Here is a 19,313-nt window from a genome sequence, read left to right as displayed (position 1 = left end):
TTAAATAGTTGTCTGCCTTACAAGTATTTTATACCCAAGGTATTCGAAAATTTATATTCGTGAGAACATTACCATAGGTGACGATACCTGATCGTACAGGAACTTTTCGCAAGACACCTGTTACTTTAGTTTTCGCGTTAAAATCAATTTCAAAGGTGTAATCAGAAATTGTTTGGTCCTGCTTTGACCATCTATTTAAAATTTAGTCTCACTTTCTTGATCTCTAACTTGATCTTCAGCCTAGAGTGTTAACATGTTTATAGTTTTCGAACTGTATATTGAGAGGAAAGCTATCTTCAGTCCAGGATGTTACATCATTAGCGATGTAGATGTTAAACTGCGATGGGCACCTGCCACATTCTTACATAGCTCAAATATTCGTATTTATACACGGCGTATCCGTCCTAAGAGTTGTCAGGCATATTTTCGCCAGTCTTTCGGTAGATATTTGCAACTGCGTTTTTGCAGTGTGTAGGTACAGTCTTCAAAAACAAATATTACATATCAAATGTTTCATACGACACCTAATGCCAACTGCGAACGTGACAGTTTGACATCTCAGGAGAATATGGGGGAGTGGGGCGGGATGATGTAAGATTTTATACGCCAAAGAAGCAGCACGTGTGACTTTATCATGTGGGGCGTTGTCATGCAGTATAAACAGCCCCCCAGACAGCTTCCGCGGCACTTCATTTTGACGATCTCCTGTAACCTCGTCAGGAGACTGCGGTAGCATGGTCGTATGACGATGTGGCCCTTACAAGCATAATGTGTTAGCGTCAATCATGACAGTCCCAAAAAATACTGAATTCCAGATTGCCCAGTGAGAGTAGTGATGAATCCACGTCGTTCTACTTTTTTGGTTAGTTTCTTTGTCTCCTTGTCATGGTGTTTCGTCCAGCACTCATACATGGTGATTAAAAGAAGGAAGGAACGTCCCGTTGAAAAGAAGTAAGGAAGATTAGAGTTTAAAGAGCCGCTGAGGGCGCAGTCTTTAGAGACGAAGCACAAGCTCGGCTTATGAAACGATGGGGAAGGAAATCACCCGTGATCTCTTCAAAGACACCATCTCGTGTCCCTTCGGTAATAAGGTAGTTACAGACGGATCTCAAGCTCTGATTAACGAAGAATGAGGAAGGAAATCGGCTGTGCCCTTTCAAAGGAACCATCGCGGCAATAGCCTTAAGTGATGCAAGGAAATCATGGTCCAAGAATACAGAGTCTCTTGGCGGTAACATTGAATAAAAAGTTCTCCGGTTTCCAGCCGCTTCATATGATTAACATTACACAAGCTTTCGGCCAAGCACGCCTCGGCGATTGAAAAGTGGTTGGCAATGACCAAGGAGTGCTTGGCGGAAGGCTCGTGTAATGTTAATCACTTGAATCGGCTGAAAACTCGAGAACTTTTCATTCCAAATCAGGATGGCCGGGCGGGGTTTGAACCGTTGTGCTCACGAATGTGAGTCCAGGGTGCTAATCTCTACGCTACCTCCTCTCTGTAGCCATGGTGAATAGCCAGCTAAAGAAGTAATCTGGATTGTTCTGACAATGTTGCCACGTTTACGCTCGTGCCTCGGTTCGGCGCGCTTTTTCTATTGGAAACCGCATACTCTAGCGAGCGGCGACCCTTTTCATGTTCAAAACCCCGTGCGAGATGTTGAAAACTGATTCATGAGTGCGTTTCACTTTTTACACTGTCGCCTTGATTGTAATACGCAGAACTTCGAGCAGCAGGCCTCCAAATTTCTTGTGATTCACAGTGCTTCACTAAGAGTTGGTATGACTCTTCGTTTCTCGTCATCTCAAATTGTTTGACCAGATTGTAAACGCCTACGCTTCCTAACGCTTGTGTCATATAACTATGCTTTTTCACAGTAAAATCTATCATTTCACTTTGGTCTTGTTGCGGCGTTCTCCGTCTCAGAATATCAGAAAACTGATCACCACACGATACTCCTCTTCATCAATGGCGTGCGCCATTTCGTTTTGGACCCTTTTATGGCATGCTACGGTACCGCGGCGCAGGCATTTCAATGTATACGAAAACTGCAGGGCATGTATCTGAAAGCAGTCAAAAACTTAACAACATAACTACACTCCTGGAAATGGAAAAAGGAACACATTGACACCGGTGTGTCAGACTCACCATACTTGCTCCGGACACTGCGAGAGGGCTGTACAAGCAATGATCACACGCACGGCACAGCGGACACACCAGGAACCGCGGTGTTGGCCGTCGAATGGCGCTAGCTGCGCAGCATTTGTGCACCGCCGCCGTCAGTGTCAGCCAGTTTGCCGTGGCATACGGAGCTCCATCGCAGTCTTTAACACTGGTAGCATGCCGCGACAGCGTGGACGTGAACCGTATGTGCAGTTGACGGACTTTGAGCGAGGGCGTATAGTGGGCATGCGGGAGGCCGGGTGGACGTACCGCCGAATTGCTCAACACGTGGGGCGTGATGTCTCCACAGTACATCGATGTTGTCGCCAGTGGTCGGCGGAAGGTGCACGTGCCCGTCGACCTGGGACCGGACCGCAGCGACGCACGGATGCACGCCAAGACCGTAGGATCCTACGCAGTGCCGTAGGGGACCGCACCGCCACTTCCCAGCAAATTAGGGACACTGTTGCTCCTGGGGTATCGGCGAGGACCATTCGCAACCGTCTCCATGAAGCTGGGCTACGGTCCCGCACACCGATAGGCCGTCTTCCGCTCACGCCCCAACATCGTGCAGCCCGCCTCCAGTGGTGTCGCGACAGGCGTGAATGGAGGGACGAATGGAGACGTGTCGTCTTCAGCGATGAGAGTCGCTTCTGCCTTGGTGCCAGTGATGGTCGTATGAGTGTTTGGCGCCGTGCAGGTGAGCGCCACAATCAGGACTGCATACGACCGAGGCACACAGGGCCAACACCCGGCATCATGGTGTGGGGAGCGATCTCCTACACTGGCCGTACACCACTGGTGATCGTCGAGGGGGCACTGAATAGTGCACGGTACATCCAAACCGTCATCGAACCCATCGTTCTACCATTCCTAGACCGGCAAGGGAACTTGCTGTTCCAACAGGACAATGCACGTCCGCATGTATCCCGTGCCACCCAACGTGCTCTAGAAGGTGTAAGTCAACTACCCTGGCCAGCAAGATCTCCGGATCTGTCCCCCATTGAGCATGTTTGGGACTGGATGAAGCGTCGTCTCACGCGGTCTGCACGTCCAGCACGAACGCTGGTCCAACTGAGGCGCCAGGTGGAAATGGCATGGCAAGCCGTTCCACAGGACTACATCCAGCATCTCTACGATCGTCTCCATGGGAGAATAGCAGCCTGCATTGCTGCGAAAGGTGGATATACACTGTACTAGTGCCGACATTGTGCATGCTCTGTTGCCTGTGTCTATGTGCCTGTGGTTCTGTCAGTGTGATCATGTGATGTATCTGACCCCAGGAATGTGTCAATAAAGTTTCCTCTTCCTGGGACAATGAATTCACGGTGTTCTTATTTCCATTTCCAGGAGTGTATAATTTTTGGGAGGTACTTAAAACCACATCACCAGCAATCGCACAATAGTAACGGAGCAGCGGGACGGGTGTTCTCTTAGTGCTCTCCCTCGTAGATTAACTGCGCTTCATAAGTGTGGTATCTTCTACCCCACAAGATTATACGATCGATCGAGCGAAGGGACGACCGGTTAATCAAACAATATCGGACCTATCGTTTTCTTCGGTAACGTTATACAACATTTCGTTGTTTCAGAACGCAGATCGAAATCTTCCTCCTTGTCCTAATCATCTGGAGGTTGTCCTGCACTTTGCAACATTTTTCTTAAGACGTTGGCTTTGCCACCCGTCTGCCCATAAATTGCATGGAAAGGGAAGGAACACCTATTAGAAAGTGCTGGGTGGGTAGTACAAAGTAATGACCATGTGGTGTGTAATGCTATAATTCCCTATCTTCTTATTTTCACCTAGGGGAAGGAGGGATGAAGGGAGAGAGAAAGACAGACAGACAGAATTATAGAAAACACGTTAGTAGTTAAATTGGGTAGACGTGCATAATGCCTACACTACACTTGTTCGTCCTCTCCTGGAGTACTGCTGCAGGGTGTGGCATCCGTATCGAATAGTATTGATAGAGGACACTTCGAAATTAAAAGAAGTGCAGCTCTTTTTGTGTTAACGCGAAATAGGGGAATTATACGGGCTGGTAATCATTAAAAAGAAGTTTTCCGTTGTGGCGAGATCTTTTCACGAAATTTCAGGATGCCAAAATATTTTGTTGACACCCACCTACAAGGTGATTACATCATCATACTACAATAAGAGAAATCAAAGCTCAGGCGGGAAAATTTAATTGTTCATTGTACCTGCGCGTTTTTCCAGGCTAGAACTATAGACAAATAGTCTGAAGGTGGTTCCATGAAACCCTTTGCCAAACACTTAATCGTGAATTTCTGAGTGTTCATGCACATTTAGATGTAGATACAGATTGGAGAACGTATAATAGCATACGAATGAATACTGTTAGCAAAGCATATTGAGTGGCAAGCACCACACCTATTATTAAGACAAACTAGCGTTAAGGAAACTTTAGGGATGATTTTAAATCTGTGGTAGATAACGCTTGATTTTCCTAGATAGTTCTCAGATATATCATCAAAAAATTCTTATACTTAAAACGAGCTAATCTCCCCCTGTAAAATCCTTTCCACCAACAAGGTTAAAAACAGCGATTTTGACAGTGCACTGATAGTTACAAATAAGTGGTCGAATAATTACATTGCAAATTTTAGGTACTTCGACAGTATGCAAAAGAAGTTTTAACGCCAAACTATATGCGAAGTGTATTTGTTCCTGTTTATTAACTGCTATGGATACTTACGCAGCAACGGCGGTGTCAAAAATCTGGTTGCCAGGACATCTGTACATTTCCGGGACGATTTCGTCTTCCTGCTTCATGCAGATGTAGTAGATAGCGGGGTTCTCTGGAACAATACCAATCTGCCCCGGCTGAGAGCAAGGCACAATGGGGCCTTCCGTGCACACTCTGTCGGATTTCGTCAGGCTGGCAACATAAAGCAAGTTTTGTCTAAGAAGTCTTGCAGACGGATTAACATCAGAAGCAAAAATAAAGAGGTTGTGAGACAGCTGTTAGCTTTAGGTAAAGCGAACATTGTAAGAAATGCAACATTATATTGCAAAATATTTAACAATTGTCAAGGATTTTGATGCTGTTAAAATGGATATCACTACGTCGTTATCAAATCATAGCGTTATCACAGATAGAACTGAAGTAGCCCAAAAGTTGGCATACTCTTTCGCTACATACACTTCTATAGGGAGCTTGTTGGTTTCATTGATTCATTGATTAAAAGTGAATGCTTTTTCTGTATGACGATTCTAGTCAATTTCTTGAACATACTTCACGGAAAGGAGGCGTATATGTACAGCTTATATGAACAGCCCTCCTATGAACCATGGACCTTGCCGTTGGTGGGGAGGCTTGCGTGCCTCAGCGATACAGCGTACCGTAGGTGCAACCACAGCGGAGTAGTATCTGTTGAGAGGCCAGACAAACGTGTGGAACTGAAGAGGGCAGCAGCCTTTTCAATACCTACAGGGGCAAAAGTCTGGATGATTGACTGATCTCGCCTTGTAACATCAACCAAAACGGTCTTGCTGTGGTGGAACTGTAACGACTGAAAGCAAGGGGAAACTACAGAATTCTTCCCGAGGGCATGCAGCTTTACTGCATGGTTAAATGATGATGGCGTCCTCTTGGGTATAATATTCCGGAGGTAAATTATTCCCCCATTCGGATCTCCAGTCGGGGACTTCTCAGGATGTCGTTATCAGGAGAAAAAGAATGGCGTTCTACGGATCGGAGCGTGGAATGTTAGATCTCTTCATTGCGCAGGTGGATTAGAAAATTTAAAAAGGAAAATGGACAGGTTAAAGTTAGATAATGTGGGAAATAGTGAAGTTCAGTGGCAGGAGGAATAACACTCCTGGTCAGTTGAATGTAGGGTTACAGTTACAAGATCAAATATGGGTGATGCGAGAGTAGGTTTAATAATCAACAAAAAAATAGAAACGCGTATAAGTTGCTACGAAAAGCATAGTGAATGCATTATTGTAACCAAGATAGACACGAAGCTCACCCCTACAACAGTAGAACATGTTTACATACTTCACGGAAAGGAGGCGTATATGTACAGTTTACATGAACAGCTTCCCCCCCACCCCCCACCCCCCACCCCTCACCCCCACCCCCATGATCCATGGTGAAGAAGATGCTGAAGAGAGCGAAGAAATTTATGAAGAGATAAAAGAAATCGTTCAGATAGTTAAGGGAAACGAAAATTTAATAGTCATGGAGGACTGGAATTCGATAGCAGGAAAAGGAAGAGAAAGAAAAGTAGTTGGTGAATATGGACTGAGGGTAAGGAATGATGGAGGAAGCCGCCTTCTAGAACTTTGTCCAGAGCGTAAGTTAATTATTGCTAACACTTGGTTTAAGAATCATGAAAGAAGGTTGTATACGTGGAAGAGGCCTGGAGACACCGGAAGGTTTCAGATTGGTAAGACAGAGATTCAGGAATTAGGTTTAAAATTGTAAGACATTTTCAGGGGCAGATGTCGGCTCTGGCCACAATGTATTGGTTTCAACTGCAGATCAAAACTGAAGAAATTACAAAAAGACAGAAATGTGAGATGATTGTATATGGATAAACTGAAAGATCCAGACGTTGTACAGACTTTCAGAGGGTATATCCCGAACGATTGAGAAGAATATGTGAAAGGAATGCAGTACAAGAAGAAAAGGTAGCTTTGAGAGATGAAATAGTGAAGGCACCAGAGGATATAGTGGGTAGAAAGACGAGGGCTAATAGAAATCCTAGGGTGACACAAGAGATACTGAATTTAATCGATGAAAGGAGAAAATATAAAAATGCAATAACTGCAACAGGCGAAAGGGCTAAACAGGAATGAAAAGAGGACGAATGTAAGAATGTAGAAGCAAGTATCACTAGGGTTAAGATAGATGTTGCTTACAGGAAAAGTAAAGAGACCTTTGGAGGAAAGAAAACCACCTGTATGAATATCAAGAGCTCAGATGGAAAACCAGTCCTAAGCAAAGAAGGCAAAACAGAAAGATGGAAGGAGTATATAGAGAATCTGTACAAGGGAGATGTATTTGAGGGCAATATTATGGAAATGGAAGAGGACGTAGATGAAGATGCGAAGAGAGATGTGATACTGCGCGAAGAATTTGACTCAGCACTGAAAGACTTACGTCGAAACAAGACCTTGGAAGTAGACAACATTCCATTAGAGCTACTGATAGCCTTGGGAGAGCAAGCCATGACAAAACTCTTCCATCTTGTGAGCAAGACGTATGAGACAGGTGAAATCCCATCACACTTGAAGAAAAATATAATTCCGATTTCAAAGAAAGCAGGTGCTGACAGGTGTGAAAACTACCGACCTATCAGTTTAATAGGTCATCGTTGCAAAATACTAACACGAATCCCTTACGGAAGAATGGAAAAACTGGTAGAAGCCGACTTCGGGGAAGATCAGTTTGGGTTCCGACGAAGGCTAGGTACACGCGAGGCAATATTGACCCTACGATGTCTCATGGAAGACAGGTTAATGAAAGGCAAACATACGTTTGTAACATAGACTTAGAGAAAGTTTTGACAATGTTGACTGGAATACTGTCTTTCAAATTTTAAAGATGACAGCGGTAAAATACTGGAAGCGAAAGGCTGTTTACAACTTGGACAGGAACCAGATGGCACTTATAAGAGTAGATGGGCACAAAAGGGAAGCAGTGATGGAGAGGGGACTGAGACAGGGTTGTAGCCTATACCCGATGTTATTCCATCTGTATACTGAGCAAGCAGTAAAGAAAACAAAAGAAACATTAGGAGCAGGAGTCAAAGTCCAGAGAGAAGAAATAAAAACTTTGAGGTTTGTTGACAGCATTGTAATTCTTTCAGATATAGGAAAGTACTTATAAGAGCAGTTGAGTGTAATGTCCAGTGTCTTGAAAGTAGGATACAGTATGAACATCAACAAAAGCAAAACGAGGATAATGTAATGTAGTCGTATTAAATCAGGTGATGTTGAGGAATTAGATTAGGAAATGAGACACTTAAAGTAGTGGATGGGTTTTGTTATTTGGGATGCAAAGTAATTGATGATGGTCGAAGTAAATAAGATATAAAGTGTAGGATGGCAATGGCAGGAAAAGCGTTTCTGAAGAAGAGAAATTTGTTAACATCGAGTATAGGCTTAAGTGTCAGGAAGTTATTTCTGAAAGTCATTTCTGAAGTCATTTGTACGGAGTGTAGCCATGTATAGCAGTGAAACATGGACAATGAACAGTCTAAACAAGAAAAGAGTAGAAGCCTTTGATATGTTGTGCTACAGAAAAATGCTGAAGATTAGATGGGTAGATGACGCAACTAATAAGGAGGTACTAAATAGAATTGGGAAGAAGAGAAATTTGTGATAAAACCTGACTAGAAAAAGGGATCGGTTGGTAGAACACATTCTGAAGCATCATGAGATCACCAATTTAGTACTGGAAGGAAGCGTATGGGTTAAAAATCGTAGAGAGAGACCAAGAGATGAATGCAGTAAACAGATTCAGAAGGACTTAGGTTGCAGTAATTACTCGGAGATGAAGAGGCTTGAGCAGGATAGAGTAGCATGGAGAGCTGCGTCAAACCCGTCTATCGCTGAAGACCACAAAAATAACATTTGAACAACTTAATATATACAGGATGTTTTAAATTCTTTGTCACAAAAGTCTATGATTGAAAAATCAAGTCAGGGTAAAATTTTTTTGTCAGGAACGGAATGTTAGCTGACGCTTCCTGACAACGCTTGGCGTCGTTTTACTGAAATCGCCGGCCGTGGGACAACGAGATTTCGCCGAACTAGTGGAGTCTAGTATCCAGGTCTGCTGCCTATCCAGTAAATTGGCACAGTAGTTTTTAACACGAAAAGGTCAGTAATTGTCGCATATAAGTGGAGCAGGATATTTTCGAAGCTCGGCCTAGCACAGTGGTCGTCGAGGCCCGAACAAGTATTCGGGCGACTCGGAGTTCTCCACTGATATTTTATGATAATATCCGTCTAGCAACTAACAGCTGAATCCAAAAACGTCAACTAACAGTAAGGAATTGTTAAGAGTGCAGTTCCTGCTCAGCAAAAAACAAAATTATCGATGTAGTAACATTTTAAGACATTGTCATCTTCAAATTCGGTACATATTTTTAGAAAGGAATACAAAATTAAAGTAAGAGTGCTGCAATAACGCAAAGAGCAGAATAAAATTGATATTCAAAACATTTAGCAACAGCAAATGAATAACGTGTGCTAGACCAACACTAAATTTCTGGAGATAACGAATCAATAAGTCGAAAATGGTAAAACCAATCTATAGCCATCCCGAACAGGTTATGAAGGCCCAATGGTACCGACTGACCGCCGTGTCATCCTCAGCCCATAGGCGTCACTGGGTGGGGCATGTGGCCAGCACAACGCTCTCCCAGCAGTATGTCAGTTTCCGAGATCGGAGCCGCTACTTCTTAATCAAGTGGCTTCTCAATTTGCCTCACAAGGGCTGAGTGCACCCCGCTTGCCAACAGCGCTCGGCAGACTGTATGGTCACCCATGAAACTGGTAAAGCATAATAAAAATATATTTGCACCTGCTAAGGGAATTTAATTCTGTAAAATATATGCCAAAATTGCTACAAAATTACAGTCCTGAATAAAATAATAAACCTGTATATGTATTCACTCCCTGACAAAGAAAGCGAAGCATCCAGAAGACATGGTCAGATGTCAATGTGACCTCGTACATGTACACGCCATTGACGGGTGTGAAACCATTAGAGTTGCAGTTCCTTGTGGCAGGTAGAATGACTACCAGGGCGCATTAGAGTTGTTTGTGTTTGGCGTTGTTACCAGTCCTGGTAGTGTATACATGCTGGTCAGAAAAAGTCTGAAAAGCTTGTAAGTCAATTAATTAGTTTCATGTTCCATGGATCTCAGTCCACGAAAATCGTAATCATGTGGGACGAGTCATTTCACATTCGCATTGCAAATTAATCTGTAGATATGGTTACATGCTGAACATTTCTGAAGTTCCGTTCAAAATCGAAAGAAGGTATACAGATGCAAGCTAGTGCTTCCTACCCAACACCTTTTACACACTACAGTAACAGAAATTTTTCTACCGAACAGAAGGAGCGGTCAAGGACAAACATTCTCAGTTTGTTTTCAAATTTTACTTTGCTGTCTGTCAGACATTTTATATCGCTGGTAATTGATCAAAATTTTTCTTTCGGCATTTCGAACCCCTTTTTGTGTTAAAGACAATCTTAATGTGGAGTAACGAATGTTAGTTTTCCTTCTGGTACTTAATTTTATATATCATTGTTCCTTTTGAACTGTACCGTCGCAGTGGATTAATTACAACCAAATTCATGAAGGAATAAATATACGATGAAGCTGTAGTCAGAAGGCCCAACTCCTTAAGTAGATGTCTACAAGATGATCGCGGGTGAGCACCATATATTACTCTTAAAGAACGTTTTTGAGCGACGAATACTTCCTTTCTTAAAGATGAGTTACCCCAGAACATAATTCATATGGCATTATTGAATTAAAATATGCAGTATATATCAACTTACTGATTTGCTCTCCCCAAGTTTTGCAATGATTCTAAGTGTAAATGTGGCTGAACTAAGTTGTTTTAGAGTTCTAAAACGTGCCCTTTCCAGTTTAAATTCTCATCCATATGGACACCTATGAATTTTGAAGTTTTCATCCTATTTATTATTTCCTTATCATATTCTATCACACTTATCGTTGGTGTAATTCCCCTGGATGTGCAAAAATGAATATGCTGTCTTTTTAAAATTAAGAGTGAGACCACCCACAGAAAATCACTCAGTGATACTTTTAAGAATGTTGTTTACCATTTCTTATGTTTCTGTAGGCATTCCTCGACTGATTTCAGAATTAGTGTCACCTGCAAAAATAATTAACTCTGCTTGTTGTATACTGGATGGAATTTCGATTACACATATGAGAAATAATAGTGGACCTAAGATTGAGTCTTGGGGAGCCTCATAGGTTATTGCTTCCCAATCAGAATTGCGTCCCCGGACTATATTGGTTGAATTACGAAGTACAACTTTCTGCATTATTTTTGTTAGTTATGACATTTTCTTTTTATTGATTATACTATCAGTCGTATAAAACTTCAGTTTATCTAGGAGAATAGTGTGATTCACACAGACAAATACCTTAGATTGGTCGCAGAAAATACCGACCGGCGCCGTATTATTATTTATTGCTTATAAAATATGGCGAATGAACATGTAAATGGCATTCTCAGTAGAGTAACTCTTCTGCAACCAGATTTTATTTTTGGCAGCGAGCTATAGTCTTTTAATATGGAAACCATTGGAAAACCATGGATCAATGGAATCGGGAATTTTGGTAATTACCAGGGAAGATCGAAAAACAAATTAATCGGTAATCGTACTGGATTGCAAAGTACAGCTATGACCGAAATAAAAATGAATTGAGAGCAGGACCAACAATCGGGGGAATAGATAGTGGAAGAAATAGCGAAGCTCTTTGCTGGATTCCAAAGATTAAAAAAAAGACCGACACGATGACTAAATGTATAGATGGCACTGTAGATATGCTGTAACAACATGGACGCACATGAGTGAAGACTGTGATGAGGAGAGAAGTCTAGTGGAAACTTTTACCCAAAAGACCACGTAAAATTGTTGATGACAATGATGCGAGTATTGCCTTAAAACAAGTAATCAGGAGACAATGTATATCCGTCAATAACTATAGCAGGAGCGCATCTTCCGGCTGTGCATACGGAATTGTTCATGAGTATTCATTAGTGGTATGTACCGAGAAAATTTCCAAAACAGGCTACTGTAAGAAGGCTTTTTCTTAGATGTTTTCTGTAATGTCGCCCATTTTTAAGCGAAATATTTAATATTATTAAATAAAATGAAAGAAGACATAATGCAATTCCGACGAGATGTTACACAGAGTATATCGTTAGCCAACGGAGTTAGACAAAATTCTACATCTGTATACAAATGTCGCCCTCTTTTCGACTAGAAATATAATACTACAGTATGTATGAAACGAAAGATGTTCCCAGCGAGATATAACACACCGTATTTCATTATCCATTAGAGTCACAAGGAGATCTACATCTGTATACATACTCTGCAAGCCACAATACGGAGCATGACGGAGAGTACTTTGTACCACTACTACCTATTCACTTTCCTCGCAAATGAAGCGGTGGATAAACGAATATCTGTGCGCCTCTGTGCGAGCCCTAACTTTTCTTACCTTGTTCTCGCAGTCCTTAAGCAAAACGTACGTTGGTGACAGAAGAATAGTCCTGCAGACAGCCACAAATGCCGGTTCTCTAAATTTTCTCAATAGCACTTCGCAAAAAGAATGTCGTCCTCACTCCAGGAAATCCGACATGAGTTCACGGACCATCTCTGTAATATTCAAGTGTTGAGTAAACCTACCGGGAACAAATCTAGGAGCAGACTGAATTGATTCGATGTCTTCCTTTAATCCGGCCTTATCCGAATTCCAAACACGCGAGCAGCATTCATGAATGGGATGCACTAGTTTTTTACGCACGGTCTCCTTTATAAATCAGCTACACTTTCCTAAAATTCTCCCAAAAAACCTTAGTCGTCCATTCCTTCCCTACTGCAGTCCTTACGTGCTCACTCTATTTCACATCGTTTTGCCATGTTCTGCCCAGATATTTAATAAATATCTGAATATTGCAGGATTGTCTCTCCTACTCATCTGAATTAACTTGCATTTTTTCACATTTAGAGCAAGCTGCCATCCATCACACCAAATAGGGATTCTGTCTAAGTGATCCTGTATCCTCTTGTAGTCACTCAGTGTCGACAGAGTCATCAGCAAACAGTCGCAGATTCCTACACTCAGTATTAGTCAGATCGCTTGTGTGTTCAGAGAGAAAAAGCGGTCTTAACACATTTCCCTGGGGCCCTCCTGACGATACTCTTTATCTCCGACGAACAATCGCCGTCCAGAACAACGTACTGCAGTCTATTTCATGAAAACGCGTCAGGCCACTCACATATCTGAGAACCTGTACCATGTGCTGGGACCTTCGTCAACTATACGCAGTGAGCACAGTATTAAAGGTTTTAAGAAAACATAGGAATATAGAACCCGCTTGTTATCCTTCATCCATGGTTCGCAGTATATCGCGCAAGAAAAGAGGAAGCTGAGTTTCACACGAGCGATTATTTTCTAAATCCATGTTGAACTGTGGAAAGGTGTTTCTCAGTCTCAAGTAAATTTACTGCTCTCAAACTCAGAACATGCTCATGAATTCTGCAGCAAAACAGATCATAGAGATATTGGTCTACAATTTTGCCGGTCTGTGCTTTAACCTTTTTTGTGTATAGGAGTCATCTGTCACCTGTCTAGTCAGTTGGGACTTTGCTCTGAGGGACAGATCCGTGATAAAAGCAAGAGGCTAAGGCCGAATAGTGCTCTTTGTGAAGCTGAACTGAGATTCGATTCGGACATGGAGACTTAAATAAGAGACCAATTTCCATAAAATGGGACACAAGTCTTTCGTGTGCAATAGCTATCGACTGAACTACGCACGCACACTATATCGGACAGCTCAAAAGTTGTAACCTGCGGCTAATCCCTTTCCGTTTAAGCACACGCTACCAACACCAAAAGAATTTCATCATCGGAAACACATGAGTCACCCGCTCTAAAAGAGCATGTAGGTGCTTTGAAGATCTGAGGTACAGTGTAACTGGTACCAGCCGTTCAAGTGAGCGTAAACAACGGCCCCAAGTTATGGTAGGGAGGTGTGTGTGTCTATACCAGTTCGCTGTACGGAAGCAGCGCAGTAACATCGGTCGACGTGGAGACATGATAAAATAAGAGGAAGGAGTTATCGTGTTTGGGTGTACCCATCACAACAACATGACAGTCTTGGAATCCATACTAATGCGAACAGCGAATCACAGTGTCGATAAGCCACTACCCTACAGCTGTGGAATTCCGATACGTACTTGTAGGAGTTTCAGCGTTTTCAAAAAAATGGTTCAAATGGCTCTGAGCACTATGGGACTCAACTGCTGTGGTCATAAGTCCCCTAGAACTTGGAACTACTTAAACGTAACTAACCTAAGGACAGCACACAACACCCAGCCATCACGAGGCAGAGAAAATCCCTGACCCCACCGGGAATCGAACCCGGGAACCCGGGCGTGGGAAGCGAGAACGCTACCGCACGACCACGAGATGCGGGCTCAGCGTTTTCAAGAGGCATAACGCGACCTCAGAACAGAAAACAATCGAATGTGATTTCTGAATAAGAACCGCTCCATACATAATACTGATGCCTTACACCTATGTACTTACTCTGGTTGCACTGAAACTCTAATCATTTGCGTATCCAAGAATGTAGTAAACATCATGCGACTTTGAAGATGTTGCATGCTGAGGTCATGATTTAGTTTTAATAAAAATATAACTTTGACAAGTACTTAAAAAACGGTCAAGAAAACCATAAAGTTAAACATAATAGCAGCAGTTACTAGATACTATAACCTGACGTGGTGTGCGCTGTACGAACAGTTGCGTAATTTTATTGTTGTGTATGCTGGCACACCTCGTTGTCCAAACACATTTATTAAATAATATTTTCTTCTAGCTGGGCGAAACATGAGGTTAAAAATTACTACTTTGCAAAAAGAACAATTATGACAAGCCAGCTGAAAATCTGAGTGAATAACACAAGTTTGGACATCGAGGCACGCCTGCTTATGTAAGAATAAAAATACGCAACTGATCGTACATTGCACAACGTGTCAGATCATCGCATCTACTTACTACTGTTATCTTGTTTAACTTCATGGTCTTCATGACGGTTTTTGACATACTTGTCAAAGTTATATTTAACACGTATTTAAAATAGTCTTCTGAAGATTGGCAGAGCCCGAAACGCGTAATAAGGAATAAAATAAACGCGTCTCAAATATTTAGTACCTGTTTTTCTATGATCATCTAGATTTTTTAAATTTCTTATAGTTTTTTATTATAATGATGGCACATGTTTTAATGATCGCACATCTCTACCAAGACTCTCAGTCAAATTTACGATATTTATTAAATGTATTCACAGGTTCTTATATGAATCACCTCTAGCTGTATAATGGAATGACGACAGTGGGAATTTCTCCTAGACCGGGACTCTAACCCGGATTTCCCCTACTTGACGCGGACACACATGATGGAGGGTTGGACCCTCTGCTGGGGGCGAAGTCATAGCGCCTCTGGGGCGCTTCTCCTTCTTGCATGGTGTGGTGGTGGGGAGATGACATGGCGGTTGTTGTTTTGACTTGACTTTGTGCTGGTTGTTTTTTGTTTTTGTATTTTGTTTTTGAAAGATGAAAGAATAGTCAGAGGGATAGCAGAAGAAGCAGGAAAAACGAATGGCCCAATTGACTGGCCGGCATGATATTTAAAAATTAAAGCTGACAGGACAGTAGAGGGGACAGTAGGAGTGTGAGGAAAACGAACGGCCCATTGGCTAGCTAGCCGGTAAATTACAACTAAATGACATATTAAAGGAGAGGAGGAAAGACAGTAAGAGTTAAATGAAAACGAAAGGCCATTATCCTGGCCTCATCTTCGTGGCGGCGTCGGTGATGGCGGCAGCAGATAATCTTGAGGCAGTGGAGTGGGGGGGGGGGGGGAGGGGGAAAGAGAAAGAAGTCAGAGAGTGACAGATGGAGAAGTGAAAAGGGGAAAGCCCTTCAGGATTAGGCCAACGTTGGGGAGGGCGGTGGGGGAGGGGGGGGGGTCGTGTGAGGGGAGGGCTGAATGTCATGACGTGGTGATGAGATGGATCGATGATATGAGAAAGAAAAATTGCCATGAAATGAAGTGGCTAGTGAATGGGGAGTCATGGGGGGTGGAAGACAAGGTCAGGCTATCGAGTGGTGGCCAGACGGTGGACGCGGGTGCCCAGGGAAAGGATTAAAGGATTGGGAGAGTGGCGGGTTTGCGGGTAAAAGGAAGTGGCAGCGGAGAGGACGCGGGATGGAAGGAGCGGCACCTCGGCCAGGATGTGGAGTTCTTGGGTAGGGAAGTCGAAGGGGAGGCGGAGGTCACGCCGGAGAGCCCAGTTCTAGACAGTTTGGAGTCGGCGGAGGTGGGTGGGGACGGTATTGCCCCACACCACCGCCGCGTATTCAAGGATGGAACGAACAAGGGAGGTGAACAACCTGACAGCAGGGGATGTCCCCTATTTGCGGGCGGTCGCCTTATCCACTTTGGCTATCCGAGGACGATTCACGACCGGTCCCAAACTTCCCCATGTCGGCTTCCATGTGTCATACCTCCACTCGTACATCCCAGGCGAGACATTTTATTGTAAGTCGCAGGCCCGGCATCGGCCGATTCATTTCAGTGCCCGTCTTGTGAAGAAATAGGAAGCAAATGTGAAAGCATCATTGCATCGTACCTCTTCATAGTACAGCAACTGCAGCTTCGTAGACATGACTTTGTCGGATGAGAGGTGTTCGAAATAAAACGCTATGTGTGCTTCTGGCGACGAAGTGTAATAGTAAATTCTTGCAGACGTTTTAGAAACCAGCAACGTGAAAGCGTCAGCGGCCGATAATCGCGTTCGCTGTAATTTGAGATATCTGTCCACGCCTGTAACTCAAACTTGGTCCGTAGTAGTCACTTTAGATTCGCTAACTTTTTGATCAGTACGAAGATTTTCTTCGCCGTCCCTTAATATTTCTTATCCCTATCGTCACAACTATATCAGAGACGCCAGACTCTTCTGCAGTTTGAGCGATAGCGATACAACATACCAACAATGCCGCCTCTTGTTATTCAAAGGAGTGAGGCATGTTTGGTAAATAACTTCTTCCTACTATTCGTCACTGCGTCTTTATCTACAGTTGACTACTCAGCTCGCACTTAACCACTGAGACCGAGTGAAGTGAAGGAATTGTTAGCACTCTGGACTCGCATTCAAGAGGACGACGCCTCAAACCTACGTCCAGCCATCCAGACTTAGTTATTTCGTAACTTCCCTAAATCACTTAAGGCAAATGCCAAGGTAGTTCTTTCAAAAGGGCCTGGCCGCTTTCGTAATACATCGTTCCCTAATCCAAGTTTTTGCTCGGTCTACAATGACCTCGATGTCTACAGAACGTTAAACACTAATCTCCTCCTCCTCTAATAACTAAGGATCTCTCACGCCGGAATGCCATCAGTAATGAGCTCACGAAACTTGCTTTTATTGATAAATATGATGAGTCCCGATTCTGACTAGTAGTCGCTGAAAGCTACTTTGATTGTGACTATAGAACTGGGTGATGTTCCTGCTCAGAGACACACAGCAACAGTTTCCAGTGCATCAGGCAGTTTCGACGGCTTATGGAAACACCTAGCTTAAAATACGCAAAGTTTATACAACTGAAGTCAATTATATCCTCTTGGTTTACCGACTTCAAAATCACCTGCATGAAGTGAACAAGCGTCTGTATAGAGCAAGGCGGAAGTGTCTTTTATCAAATTATCTACTTCCAGCCCTTAACCAGTCTTAGCGAATTTTCACGATCGCCAGCTGAGACATACTCGTACAACGGAGTCAGGGGAACTGTCACACAACCTTTCTGAATACTAGCTCTCTAAATTTTCCGAACAAGATTTCACGATCATTTCATTTTTCTTTCAAAGGTTCACATTTAAGTTCGTGGAGCATCTCTCATCTGTGGTACATCCGTGTACACTATTATCTTAACATCATGTTTACGAACTCCTTCCTGATTTGTAGTCAGACCTTTCGGTTTAACATCTCGCCAGCGATGACATCATGCAGCACAAGCTCGTTTTGCAGAAGAATTGGGAAGGCAATTGGATTTTCTTTCTCAAACGAACACTCTCGACATCGGCAAAATTATTCAGAGAAATCGCAAAAATCTAAATCTCGATTGCCTGCCAGTGTTCGGAATCCCAATTATGTCGATAACTCCAACAATATCTGTAGAGTCGTCACCTCGAGTAACTGAAGTTACCATAGCAGCCAGCTGAGTTTGGGAATAATTATATCCCACGCCGTTAACCGTCAGTACAAGACAAATGTATAATTCTACAAAAGTCTTGAGAATGCCCTTCGAAGCACAGCTTCTGAAATTTTCCTCAGGATGTCAAGGAGAACATGGAGTGATCTTTGCTTAAGGCACGATGGTGCACCTACAGATTCGTTAGATCGATAGCTTTTAAATGTAAGAAATCTAGTATACCGTAAAGTGTTTTGACCTAGGAGTACGGAGGCTTCTGGGACGCACTAACATTGTGATACATAGGTCTGTCATTAAGATATACAGCTTGTCCTAAAGGAACAACGACAAACTTTGGGGACTGGTACTTTATAAAAAATAAGTAAAAAATATCTAGTAAAAACCATCCAGTTTACGGTAAAGTGTTTTAATGGATAGGTATGGACGATTCCTGGACACACTGTCATTTGATACATAGGGTGTCCCAAAGAAACACCGACAAATATTAGGAAGAGATGTATTATATAGTAAAAAGTAAAACATGTCTAGTAAATATAGGCTCCAACATGCATAACTTAAGAGATATGAGCACTTGTTCATCTTCGATACTATGACACAGATTTATTCTACTGCAAGGTTTTTGCTTTCTGTATTTTGGGAGAAGGACGCATTGACCAAAACAAAACAAAATGTTTGTAAACATGCATACTTTAGAGCTGTGAGCACTTGTTGATCTTCGCTAGTGTGAAACACATCTCTTCCACTAACCAAGTGGTCATAGCTCTTACGGTATGCATTTAGAACCCATGTTCACTCGATTCCTTTTCTTGTTTTGGTCCCTGCCACCTCCTTCCAAACACGAAAAGCAAAGTGCTCTCAGTAGAAGAGATGTGTTTCATAGTTCAGAAGATGAACAAGTGTTCATATCTCTTAAAATATACGCTTTAGAGCCATTGTTTATCACATATTTTTTCTTGTTTTGAACCTGTCCCTAAAATTTGTCGGTGTTTTTAGGGACTCCCAGTATAGTGTACACTAGCAACAGAAAGGAAAGCGTTTTGATTAATAGAAATTTATTAACACTAAAAACAATAAGTCTTAGGAAGTCTTTTCTGAAGGAATTTGTCTGAACTGCAGCCTTG

The 19,313-nt window shown here is 42.7% G+C and overlaps 1 protein-coding gene across 1 annotated transcript in view; it reads right to left on the bottom strand.

Annotated features, from left to right (window-relative positions):
* Window positions 1-4,874: 4,874 nt before the first annotated feature.
* Window positions 4,875-19,313, bottom strand: part of LOC126188674 (uncharacterized) — a 34,225-nt gene continuing 19,786 nt past the window's right edge. The window contains exon 3 of the mRNA XM_049930280.1: window positions 4,875-5,061. Within this exon, the coding sequence (XP_049786237.1) occupies window positions 4,875-5,061 (187 nt within the window). The remainder of the gene's footprint in view (window positions 5,062-19,313) is intronic.

Source organism: Schistocerca cancellata, chromosome 5 (genome assembly GCF_023864275.1).
Source record: "Schistocerca cancellata isolate TAMUIC-IGC-003103 chromosome 5, iqSchCanc2.1, whole genome shotgun sequence".
Lineage (NCBI taxonomy): Eukaryota > Metazoa > Arthropoda > Insecta > Orthoptera > Acrididae > Schistocerca > Schistocerca cancellata.
This window is presented reverse-complemented; position numbering and strand designations above follow the sequence as displayed.